The 13,276-nt window shown below is 41.8% G+C and overlaps 1 protein-coding gene across 3 annotated transcripts in view; it reads right to left on the bottom strand.

The window, feature by feature from the left end:
- Window positions 1-1,069: 1,069 nt before the first annotated feature.
- The window catches only part of ALPK2 (alpha kinase 2), a 55,284-nt gene continuing 43,077 nt past the window's right edge, over window positions 1,070-13,276 (bottom strand). For 2 of the 3 annotated variants that reach the window (XM_067545464.1, XM_067545462.1), the window contains 2 exons: window positions 9,354-9,402; window positions 1,070-1,871 (listed from right to left, as the gene is read on the bottom strand). In XM_067545464.1, coding sequence (XP_067401565.1) covers window positions 1,655-1,871; window positions 9,354-9,402 — 266 coding nt within the window. In that variant the 3' untranslated portion in view covers window positions 1,070-1,654. The remainder of the gene's footprint in view (window positions 1,872-9,353; window positions 9,403-13,276) is intronic. The other variant, XM_067545463.1, reaches the window with a different exon arrangement.

The following is a 13,276-nucleotide window of genomic DNA, read 5'->3' on the forward strand; positions in this document are numbered from 1 at the left end:
GGTTCCCCTTGCATTAGGCAGACTTTGACCCAATGACTCTATGCTATTCCTTTAGGAACTCAGGCTGTCCCTGTAAAGACAGAAAATATTGTACCTTTGTTGTCATGGAGTCCACTCACCACATGTGGCACTGCCTTCTGGTGGCTTTGGGGATTAGCTCTTGCCAGGCACTGCCCTCCTTTGGCAGTCTCTCTACCTGGCATCTCTTTCACCTTGTGGCCCCTTTCATTTCCAGAGCTGCAGCTTCCTGTTCATGGCGTGGCCTTCCAGCCAGGTCACTAAGGCCCTCCCCTTCCAGGGGATTCAAAGTCCTTCTGGATCATCTGGCTGGCTGGCATCTCCAATGCCCTGCACCACTTCCCAGTGGCTGGTAGGGGAACCTAGGCCCATCCTCTACACTGGGTTCCAGTCCAAGGACCCTCTAACAAGCAGCCAAAGTCTGTATGGTCCTACCCTTTGTTGCTGTTTCCCTGGGCTTTTTCCTACTTATCTGGCTTCCTCCCCTTTCTGGGTTTGCCAGCCCAAGCTCTCTCCTCCTAAGGAGTGATTGTAGATTACTTCCTTGCAACCTCTTGCTGCTCACAGCTACTCAGCTTTATCCAGGCTGTTCCTGCCCAACTGAGCCCATTTCCAATTAGTGTCCCGCTCCCTTTCTCCTTCTTCAGGTGCAGTCTGGGCATTTAATTGGCCTGCTTATCCACTTTACCCCTGCCAGGCCTGGTGTGGTACTTCATCACACTTTGTCCATTAGGTCTCAGTCCTGCAAGGTGCTGAATATTCTCAGCTCCCAATGACTTCAGTATGAGTTGAAGTGTTCAGCACCCTGCAGCTTGAGCCTTCAGGCCCCAATCCTGCAACAAGAGCTGGGTGGGCACAAGATGGGTTCAACTGCAGGATCAGGGAGAAAACAAATTCAGTGGATAAGAAAGTTCCAGATATTGACCAGTTTTAGAATTTTTCCAACTGGACCACCAAATTTTATGAGGAAACTTACATAGGTGGCAGCTAAATCCTTGAGCTGGTTCAGAGAACAGCTGTGTATAATGATCCAAATACCCAGGTGACTTACTCTTATTTTAAAAGGAATTTAATTGGAAAAAATACAAGGAATATGAGTATAGTGAGGATTATAACTGTGCAAAGAGTTAGGAAATAAAGCACTTATTCTAGCACATCGACATCAATGCCAGTATTGAGCTCTAGTCCAAAATCTCAGCTAAGTGGTGGCTTAAGTAATTTTATTTTTACATAGCTACTAAATGCCACAGTCTCACTGGTGTAGAGATCTAGAAATTGCAAAGAGAGGACAGAAATTCTCCAGTGACCCATCTCCTGAACAAAGACCAAGACACAGAGTGTACAAATACACAAATATACACAGAAGTGATGTATGTAAAAATACTTGAAAGTTAAGCGAGGCAGACAGCTTTGCTTGTCTTTGAAAACTTTCCATTGCTTTTGAATCATAGCCTGCAAGGCCACAGATGCAGCTGGTTTCTTTATTGCTGTTATGAAAGAACGGCTTCAAAATTGTGGCATAATGCAGAAGGCTCTGACTAACTCCACAGTCATGTCATTCAGTACCTGTGCATTTTCTCGAGAGGAGTTTGTGTGAAGTGGTGCTGTGTTACTGGATGCTTTGGAGACAGGAAGTCTATGTTGTCTTGGTCGCCTGTGTGCTGGCCACTCTTTTCTGTACATTAGGTGAGTTTGGCTGGACTTTGCTTTTCATGGCTGTTGGTTTCCTCGGCTTTTGATGACTGCCGGGGTGGGATTTCAACCCCAACATCTCACAGTACTTATTGCACTGGTGGAGGGCTTTAAACTGATCAATGAAGGAAAGGGCACAGTTGCCTTTAAACCCTTTGTATCTGCAGCAATGAAGAAGAACAAAAGAGGGATTTCAACATTTGTTTTTCAAGACAGGTGTACAGTATGACTTTTGATTCATAAGTAATACTAAATGATTTAATAAGCCTCTCATCTCCTCTTTGAAAGAGAGAAGTATTATCCCCATTTTTAGATGGTAAATGGAGGGACAGAGAGGTTAAATGACTTGCCCGAGGCCAATCAATGAGTTAGTTGCAGAGCGGAAAAGAGGGCTCAGGAGGCTGGCTCTCAGTCCTGTGTGCCAACTATTCCTCTTCTATCTATCATTTAAATTTGTGGCTAATATAATTATCAGTTAACAAACTTCTTAGAGAAATTTTTAAATGAAGAAAAATTCCACAGTATAATCTTTACAGAGTGATTGGGGCACCTCAGATAGAAAAGGCTACAGAAGTGGATAAGTGTTACCATTATTATTCTGAAGGAGTGTCCCTGCTGCTCACACTCAGAGCTAGTTTGCAGAGTTCACAGCCTGTTGAGCTGACCAATATTGTCTCATTTCTTTATACTTTCTCCATATATTTGTGTCCATCTGTTGTTGCTTGGCTTAGGCTGTAAACTCTGGAAGGCAGGGACCCTCTTTTTGTTTTGTTTGTAATAAGAACAGGAGAGTGATCTTTGTGCTGTTAACCAAGTCCGCAAACAGTCTCCAATGGGAGCTGTGCATGAGCACGTTTATCTTGTAGAATCAAAGTGAAAATATCTGAGCTCCATCATACTTTACAGTCCTAATGTGTTCTGGACAATGATTTTCTTCCCAGGCAGCCTGCCTAGTGCTAATGAAGATGCTGCCTGCTACAATATGAAAAGCCCAATATCCATATGACGGATGAGCCTGTTGGTTCTCATGTGCTTTGTAGAATAAAATTCACCAAAGGAGATAAGCAGGTGGCACAGAAACCAAAAAAATATCTTTTAAGGGAGGGTGACAGTCTCTCTGTTTATCTCTAACAGCTTTATTTTGCATTTCTATTATTCCTTTAAGGTGACAGAATAGCCTGACATTTCAACCTCCCTATCTGCTTTCATAGCATCAGTAATCTCATATGAGATGAAAAGGCCACCCGGGAACTCCCGGGTGTCAGATCATGGTGGAACACATAACTCCACCATAGGGTGGAAAAAGCTCTTTGATGGACCACACAAATCTTACGGCTTCTCAGACATACCCAAAAAGTAATTCACACTGTAGGCTTTACTGCTTTCCTGCACACTCACACACAGACATAAGTGGTCATTTATATGGCAGGCTCCATTGCTTCTTTACAGACACAAAAATATCATCTTTAGACTTTGTTGCTTCATTTAAACACCCACCCACCCACATAATCTTATCTTAAATGATTTTAAACAAATTATTGCAGTCTTGAATGTATGTGGAAAGAAGATAACACACCCTCATCATCTTGTAATTGAAACTATTGGTGTCCTTTATGGTGATCAGCTTCAATAGGAGAGGGAAGTAATGAATTCAGCCTTTTAGTTTTTGACCATTTTTGTCTTCTTGTGGTGACCTCAAATGACTCATGGATGAAAAAATTAGGCCAAATTTCATAGAGTTTAAAAATTTGATTAATACTATTTCACCAGCTCTATTCACAAATCAAATCGCGCCCATTTTGCTTCTTCTGTCACAACTGGCTTTTGTTGACTTTTGTAACAATAGAGGGGATGAAATCAACCCTGCCCGTCTAATCCAAACGCCACCAAATTTTGGAGGCTGAGAGGTTTCAAAATCTTGGGCTGAGTCTGATTTTTGTAAATGGCTCTTGAAAGAATGTTTAATCTGTTGTTTAACATACCATGTGTTATTAATTAACTAGCTAGATCACTGATGAATGCAGCTTATTACAAAATCTGATCATGTTTAGGGAGAAGCCTAAACCAAAACTCCTGAAATCTAGAAGAGTTGGGATTTGGATCCAGATTCAAACTTTCCAGTGCCTTCTCTCTCCACAGTGGTTACCCCAAAGTTCTCCATGCTCTAAAACCTGGAGGAATTTTTAGTTTCCACATTTGGCAGCTGGAGCCTTTTTTAATCATAATGGCTGTGGGGGTAAAAAAGCATATCATGATCTCATTTCCTTCATATTTTTTTACAAATCATGCCTACTCCTATGTATTTAACTTCTAATCTCTAATTTGGGTTGGTACTTGCGAAACTGCTAGAAATCAGATCACTGTACTTTACTTTTTTTGTTTAACTCTAAGAAAGAACTGAGTCAATATCCTGTTTACAAGGGTTAAGTTGCTGACTTTGGTGCTCCCCAACGGTTAAATTATAAATGTTTTCATGGTTTGTTTTTTTTGTTTCCAGTTAAACTTTGCCCTCTAGTGGTAGAAAATGTATCACAGCCATTTCTATTACACTTCAACTAGCAACTTTGTGCCTTTGTGCCTTTTTACTCCACTGATAAAACAGGCATGTGAGGTATGCAAAGCGATTACTAATCACAAATTGTGTTTAAATGCTGTAAGCATCTAGTCTCTTCATAACCACTACCAAAGCGAGGGGTGGAGGGAATCGAGAGGAGAGCAGACAAATAAATAAATTATGGACAGTGCGATTCATTGTGGTTCCGTCTGCTTAGAATCTTACACTCTGGCTTATAAAAAGATTAATGGCACTGGGCAATGCTAGAAATGTTATGCAGAATATTAATCTGTGCTGTCTCATGCAAGATGTATTGCATGCTTATTTAAAAAGTAATACTAGGGGGCAATAATTAAATGAACATCAATAATTTCTGACATTTGCCATATCAGCTTTTCTAAATTCATCAATAACTGTTAATAGCATGACATTAGCAGTATAGTGCAGGTTTTATTTTTTTGCTAATCAGTCATCGTGTTGTCAGAATGCATTGAGTTTTTTATTTACTTGCTGAATTGAACAGAAACTGAATGAATAGTCTCCAGCCATGATTCTGGTAAAATTTCCCAAGTTCAATATAGGCTCAGAGGATTTAGATATGACAAACACCTATTTGATCAATGACTCCATCTCCCCGGCAAAGGCAGGTTAAAGTCTGTACTAGAATTTGTGTCAGCTATTATACGGATACATTAGTTTCATTTCATCTCTGATTTACAGAGTCAAAAATATGAGAACCATTATCAGAATTATAACCTAGTATGACTCTTTATGCTCTCCCAGACATACTGGATTTACTGTCTCACTGTTTGTTGCACTGTTTTGCCATCAGTAGTAAGCTGTGATGTTGATGAATTCTACCTATTTATTTGTTTTTCCCTGTACACCCCAACTTGGTTTATAATAATTCTGGTAGAAATTAATTTAGAGGCATCCTTCCTGAGGTAAATAATGAACAACGTAGGGAAAATACAGGACCAGCAAAAATCTGTTGCCTTGTAGAAATAACATGAGTCAAACAAAAGAACACTAGAAATGTAAGTGGTTGCTTAAGACAAAGTGTCTGTTTGGAGTGATCTTTAGTTTAGATTTCACTGTACATGCTTTGTCTGACATCATCTTCCTGTCCCTTTGTCTCAGATGTGTTTTCATCAGCATAATTTCCCATAGTGTGCTGTATAATAACATTCATTAGACCCTTCCTATAAATCATCAGGTTCCAGAGCACAGTGTAACAACATAATTAAAATTTTTTGACTTTTTTATTTCCTAGCTGGATGATGAGAGACTAATTCAAATTATTTCACTTTGGAGCCAAAAAAAAAAAAAAATCATCAATTTAAATTTTGAAAAAGTGCCAGGCTAGAAATGTCAAGGGTTTCCCTATAATATTCTAGGATAGGTGAAAGAAAAATAATTTTTTTTTTCTGTGCCTCTGCCTTATAGAGAACCATGTTTAGTCTGCAAAAGAGAAGAATGAGGGGGGATTTGATAGCAGCCTTTAACTACCTGAAAGGGGGTTCCAGGGAGGATGGAGCTAGGCTGTTCTCGGTGCTGGCAGATGACAGAACAAGGAGCAACGGTCTCAAGTTGCAGTTGGGGAGGTCTAGGTTGGACATTAGGAAAAAGTTTTTTACCAGGAGGGTGGTGAAGCACTGGAATGGGTTACCTAGGGAGGTGGTGGAATCTCCATCTTTAGAGGTTTTTAAGCTGAGGCTTGACAAAGCCCTGGCTGGGATGATTTAGCTGAGGTTAGTCCTGCTTTGAGCAGGGGGTTGGACTAGATGACCTCCTGAGGTCCCTTCCAACTCTAATTTCTATGATATAGTCGATAAAGAGATTTGTCTTTCTACATATTGCTGTGATCGGTTTTATTTTTTGTACAGCTTTCTGAAGGAAGAATACAACTTGTGTACGATGCAAGGGAACAGAACTGTGACAACACATACAACAAAGTTAGAGAAAATAATAGTATGCATTAGTCCAGGAAACAACTGACTTGTTAAAATAATATTGGAAGGAGTGTTCTCTCTCTCTGGTGCAAAATTTCACAGCATTTATACTTGGAATTGCTAAATATCTCAGCAGATGAATAACATTTAAAAACTGAAAAAAGGAAATTTGTGATTTCCCCATATATGCTTAATCTGTGCAACTCGCTTTTACAAGATATTGTGGAAAAGGGCTCAACAGGTTTCAAATAAGGGTTAGACACTTATGTGAATAATGAAAATATCACCCACAGTCATATTTGCTAGTAGCGTATAAGAGATAACGGCACCTATGCTTCCGGAGATGAGCCAGCCACTAACTGCCTGTGTTGGGATAGTTGACTGTGTTGTCCATTATGTGGCTTTTATACTTTCCTGTGAAGCATCTGGTATCTGCCAATGTCTGAGATGGGATACCAGATTCGATGGACCATGGATCTGACCTGGTAGAATTGATTCTGTGCACCATGATATAATCTAGAGAGGACAGAAGGCAAGGTCCTGCAACTCTGGAATGCTCTTAAGCTACTGTTACAGGCTGGATGGCCCCTTAAGGCAACCCAAGCTCAGTCTTGCCTGTGACCAGATAGTTATCCCCCAGCTGAGTATGATGGAGATTTAATTATAATGACTCACCTCAGCTGCCAGGGAGCAGAGAGAGGACTATTTAACCAGAGCTGTGAACTCAGTCTGGGGAGAAAGCTCAGGAAAGAGGAAGTAAGGATGAAAAGACCCACAAGCAGTAGGTTAGACTCTTGTGGAAGGACCCTATGATAGGAGATCAGGAACCAGGGAGATCTCTGATGGAAGCTGTGAGAGAGTCCCAGAGGAGGGGAGGGGAGGCAATGGGGGAAAACCTGCTGGGAGGAAGCAGTATAATAGAAACTGTAGGGCCCAGGGATAGGAGCTAAGAAGCAAAGAATGTTCATGTAGCCTGCGGGTGGCACAAGAATGATTAGTTTGGATTTATTTAGGTTTCCAGCTGGAAGTTTTGTCCCCCTGGAACGGGTCTGAATTTAAAAGACTTTGAAAAGAGACAGGTTGTTGTAGAGCCAAGGAGGTGGGCACTAGGGAGTGCTAGAGGTGAAGTCCCCCGCAACATCGTGACTTAGCACCAAGGAGTGCTAAAGTGGTGAGAGCGACCACTTACAGTCCTAGGGAGCAAACCTGAACCATGCCTTCTATATGACTTCATAAGTAACTCCATGAGTTAAAAACTCAGAGGATGAAATCCTGGTCTTGTTGAAGTCAGTGGCAAAATTCCCACTGAATTCAGTGTGGCCAAGATTTCTCCCACTGTTCCTACTCCCTAATATGGGTTATCCTCACAGAGGAATTAAACGTGTCTGTGTTTTTAGCTGTTGTCTTATAGCATATCCCTAGGTTTCAGGAATGCGTCTACAGATTAAAAATTAGTAGTACTTGGGGAGAAGTGGAAAAGAATTATAACATAAGTGGGTGAAGCTTTTTTATCTCTGGTGTGGGTTTCTATATATTTGTCTCTTAAGAAGGACTAAAATCATTGCACAGCCTCTTGGAGACAGATTGCTTTTAAATGCCATGTACAGTTTTTGACAGCTCCAGTAGGCTATTGTCTTTGCGAAGAGGACAGAAAGCTGCTTTGCAGTAGAATAGATGCCAGCAAATCCTTAAATGGGTTTCCTTCGTGCATCAAGTAACTAGCCTAGACATAGCTGCACTGGACATTCCCTGCTCGCAAGAGCACACGGTCAAGCCTGAGAAAACAAGATGCATCTGAGTGTGTGGTGGGAGAAATAACTAACACACAGAGTCTGAAATGCAAGAGAGGGGTATTTATATATAAGTCAAGCTGCCAACATTTCTAGAAATGGGAGGGATGTTTAGTTTTAGTATCGCACAATAATAATTATTATAGTATCTGTAGGTTTCTGACCTGTCTCCCCAGGCCAGGACACCCAAACCTTCTCCAGCAAACCATTTTATTCTTCAACATGAAACTCTGGAAAAATGTCAAAACAGAAGGAAGTTCTTCTGCCCCCCACAGGCTGCAGCTCCTAGAGGCTTTCCCGTGGTCTCTCTCAGTGCTGAAAGGAGAATGTGCCCTTTCCTTCACTCCCACTGCATCAAGGCCTACTGCAGGATCCCATCTCTCACCTGCAACTCCTCTTAGCTGAGCCACTTGCTGACTTTTACAATCACTTACTTACTTCCTAGCTGGGCCTGATAACTGAACAGGGCTGGCTGGCCCAGGCCCCTGGTGCTTAAAGAGGCAGGACCACCCTGTTGCAGTGTCAATCAATCCTTGGCCTCTGCCAACAAGCGTGAGTTGTGGTGTGGATGCATTCCACTCCAGGGACATTGCATATTTCATAGTGGTTATTCAATAGCCATTGGACAATAACAATTCCCAACCACTACTGGTCTGGGCTGGCCTTGAACAAGCAACCTAGACTGGATAGATTGAGGCCAAGCATTTCAAAAAGAACTAGTGATTCTGGGTGCCTCACTTTTTAGGTGCTCAGACTGAAATGCCTTAAAGGGGCCTGATCTTGAGAAGGTGATTCTTCAGCACTTCTGAAAATCAAGCCCTTATAAAGTATCTCAAGATGGGTACACACCATCACTTTGAAAATGTAGACCTGTATCCCATTACCCATCCCCTGAATCATCACGCCTGATTTTTCAAATAATTTTCCATTATGGGTAAGATTGGTCTATATTTAATGCTTCGGTTCTTTTCTGTTGATTTATATTGAGTTGGAGATAAAAACATATAGAAAAGAAAATCTTGATTGTTATTTGTTATTTTGGTAGGAACACCAAGGACATCTTATTTGTTCCAAGATAAATTGTTTATGAAGTAATTCTACAAAGCAAAGTCTCCAGTATGTGAACTTTCCTTCAAAGAAGAAAACAAATGTTTCCTTCATAGGAAGGTTCCCATTAATATTTTATGAACGTGAGGAGGTTAACAGGAGTTGCATTGGGTTTGCTTTTCCCTAAAATTATGGTGAGAAATAGACATCCAATGCACCAACCCTCATCAAATGTACACTCCCGAGGAGTCTGAAGCACAATGCAAATATATCCCATTGAAAAATATGTCTTTTACTCACCCTTTGGCCAATGTTGCTATGCCAACATCAGTTAACTTCATTCCTACACCTACACAAAACAAACAAACAAAACAAAACAGGGATCTTGCATTAAGTCAGACTTTCTAGCAGTGTCTTCAGATGTATAGCCTCATATATACTCAGTTTTCTTAGTATTCTAAGTATTATTCTTTATTGATTATTGTTTGTTTCAGTCATCTCTGTCTCTGCATAGTCACAATATTTTAACATTCTCCACTCAAACATAGGGCTTTTGTTCTGTGTGGTTCACAACACTAGTGGCAGTCAGTAGCATTTCAGTGATTCACAAAAAGCATGATAAATAGAGACCTAAGGCTTTGGTATGTTTCCTATGCTGGAGGATAACTGAGAGCCTCACTTTAACTGTGGCATCTTAAAGGGACATCCAAATCCAGCATCAAAACATTCACATCTATGAAGAGATGCATATGGGTCATTTATTGTTCCTGAATTTGGGGATCTGGATGTTTGCAAGCTGGGACCACAGTGTCTTCCAGTGGGGAAACCACTTTGCACATGAGCATGGCCCAACAATCCTTGCTCTCTGTTCAGTTTTTTGGGTGACCAGTAGGTACTAAATTAAACTCCTTGCTCAGTGTTTCCAAACAGCCCTTATGCCTCCCCCTCTGACCCTGTTTTTTTTTTCTTTCTTTTTTTTTACTAGCCATTGTGAGCAAAATCTTGCCCTGTGTTGTGCACTTGTGCTGTGGAGAGATGATGACACAGAGAACCTACTTCTCCCTCAGGGCACCTGTGCAGGTACACGGCAGGCTACAGATCTAGCACTTCCTCAAGTGCTCCGCAGGAAACCCAAGGAATGTGCCTTGCAACATTCCATAGCCAAGCCATTCCAAGAGAATGTGATCATAGAGCGTGGACAGGGCCCCAGGCCCCATTTGTGAGGATGCTGCTATCAGCAGCAGAATACACCATGCTCCTTTTTTGGAGCAGCAGTGGTAAGAATCAATACAGAGCGTATAGCTCCCAGGCTCAGATGCTAACTCTGCTGCTCTGCTTCCTGACTCCAGCAGTATGCCTCATACTCATAAAGCTGGGAGTTTGCCCTATAGGCTTTTCCCTCTTAATTCATTTGCATTTGTTTTTGTTTTTTTCAGCCTTCTAATTTTAAAGGGCAGAGGGTGGTGCTGTTTAAAAGATTCCATCTTTCCTTGCCGTACCCCAGCCAGGACTGCTGCTCTATTTATTCTCTCATCAGCTTAGTGAACACACAGCCTGTACTTCTTTAAAGGCCAAATATTTGCACAATGCGGGTGAGTGAGGCACATAATGGTGTCATGGCAGCGTTCTCCAGATATAAGATGTTCTTCAGATGTGGTCAGGAGCCTGGGTGTGAATTTTTCCATTGATTTTAAAGACAGGTGTTAGATGTTTAAATGCAAGGCAAAGTGAGGGCACAGGGTGCTGTTTTTAGAGTCTTAATTCATGAAGTAGTTCATAAATCCTGGAGTGGTGGAGTGACGAGCAGGCAATCGTCAGCCTTGTAATGAGTGTTTTGATTGACTCAGGTGCATTTGTATCAAAAATAAATCTCTTATTAAGAGTATGTGACTTTTTTTTTCCCCTTCCAAACTGGTTATTTACAAAGACACAAGCCATGTGAAAACTTCCCCTCCCCCGGCTCTTTCTGTTGAATACCACACCACTGTGGATGCCAGCAAACCTTTCTAAAGCCTTTGCCACAGCAAGCTGCTAATTCATTTCTTTCCTGTGAGTGTGCATAACACACAGAAAGCCAGCACAGCACCAGCTCACAGGGCCTGCGATACAGAGTAGAAAAGAAAATATCATAAACCTCTCTGCACCGCTTTTAATATGTCCCATGTGAGATGCCATATCAAAGGGCTGTGTATTATTTTAATTGTTCTAAACCCTATTTGTATTGTTCTCCAGTCACTTTGCCAAAGGCACTTGTAATTAGTATTGATTTTTTTTAATTAACAGGTAGGGCTTCAATTAGACTAAAAAAAATATACTTTAAAAAATCCTACATCCCTATTTAATAATTTGACTGTGGTTCCTCTGGCATTATACTAGTGTGAATTGCTAGTTCAGAAAAAGAGCTTATTACGATAAGTTTTACATAACAGTAATTTACAGATATTTTCATACTGACAGGGTGTCTTCTAATTAGCTCATTCCCAGGAACTTTGTTGTTGTTCTTTATTTGTATTGCAGTAGCGCGTAGGAGTCATGGACCAGGGCTAGGCATTGTACAAACAAGTTCATTGGAAGCTGGAGCCATGTGATTTCCTGATTTGCATAAGAGGTTCAGGTTTGATTCCTGGTTCCAGTCTCTTGCTACCAAGGCCAGAAAGGACCAGGAGCATTGCAAGGGCAGCATGCTTAGCACAGCAGGGGGAGTGAGTCAGGAACGACACCGCTAGACTCATACAAGAGTACCATGTGGTTCTTTTTGTCCAGAACAGGCTGGAGAGAATATAACACTTGGGCGAACAGTTGGTGGAGTACTGCCTATGGCTCCAGAGAACGAGTTCCCCTCCAAGAGACCCAACTTAAAGCTCCAACGAAGACAAGGAAACTGTTTTAGCTTGTTGAGAGCACAGACATCGAAACACACCACGGGGCCATTCAGAACTCACTTGTCAAAACATAGGCTGCTTTGGGGACTAGATCCTACTGTGATACACTCTTTTAGTCCCATCGACCTCAGTGTAACTGAGAGTTGAATGTGGCCCTCTCCCTATAGCCTTGGATAAATCATGGAAGGTGAAATTCCTCCTCATGCAGAGGACCAACACAAAGACAATGCACCATTTAAGTCTGACTTTTAGCCCCATGTTAAGGTTTAAGTGGTGCAATAGGCTTTGTGCTATTCTACCCTATGGTTGCTAACACCATCATTAATATCTGTATGGGAAAGATGGCTTGTCCTCCTGCTGTTAGATAATGTACAGCCAACTGAATGGATGGGTTCTGTGTGACCAGAGGGTTTCTCGTGCCCTAAATTCTTTCTCTTGCTCCCCCTGAAACCATAGCAAAGCTCCTTTTGATCAGTGGGCATGTAAGGAAGCTAAAGCCTTTGAGCTGTTCCTGACATACCACTTATGCTATGTTTCTGAAATAAAGACTCAAGACAAAATGTTCCAACTTTGGTGCCTGAGGACTGGTGCTTAAATCTATATGTAGACATCTAAACAAGTGGCCTGGAATTTAGAGATGTGGAGCACCTGCAACTCCGAGTCTGGGTTGTAATGCCCAGTAACATTTTCAGGGGACTACACTTGATGCTGGAGGGTGGCTTGTGACAGCGGGAGTTTTAACTCCTCATAGGGCTAGCCAAGATAGACAGATCAAAGGGTAGGGAGCAGACAAAAAGCAGCCCACTGGCTGAGTGATAGGCCAACAATCTGTCCTTGTAAAACAGCTGAGTTATAGAAGCACAACAAGGTAGACACTCGGCAAACAGTATGATAGACAGAGATGATGGAGCCTTGATGGTACCCTAGGTGATGTCTGCTAGTGTGGGAACGATTTGGATTCTGAGCATGGGGATAAAAGGTCAAGATTTAAATTCTAGAGTCTCAAAAGGAATAGAAAAGGTTCTCATGAGAGAGACAGTAAGTGTGCTAGCAGGTGTGCGACTGGGGCTCTGGAAATGATCTGTTCAACAAGAATCTCTCTGGTCCTCTTCCAGGGGAGGTAGTTTTGTGATAGGTTTAATGAGTGAATGTAACCTATGCCCGCTTGGTGTGGCACTCTGTCCCCTTTTAGTGGTGGCTAGACCAGCTAGAGAGTGATGAACCTGCTATAACCTTGGCTAAGAAACGTGTCTTTTAGTGAATGCAGCAGAGGCTCATGTATTAAATGCAAGAGCTCCCAGGTTTGATCCCGGCTGATGATGACTTGTGTCTGTCAGCGTT

Source organism: Emydura macquarii, unplaced genomic scaffold (assembly GCF_026122565.2).
Source record: "Emydura macquarii macquarii isolate MOO-44397 ecotype Brisbane River unplaced genomic scaffold, CSIRO-AGI_Emac_v2 contig_1045, whole genome shotgun sequence".
Classification (NCBI taxonomy): domain Eukaryota; kingdom Metazoa; phylum Chordata; order Testudines; family Chelidae; genus Emydura; species Emydura macquarii.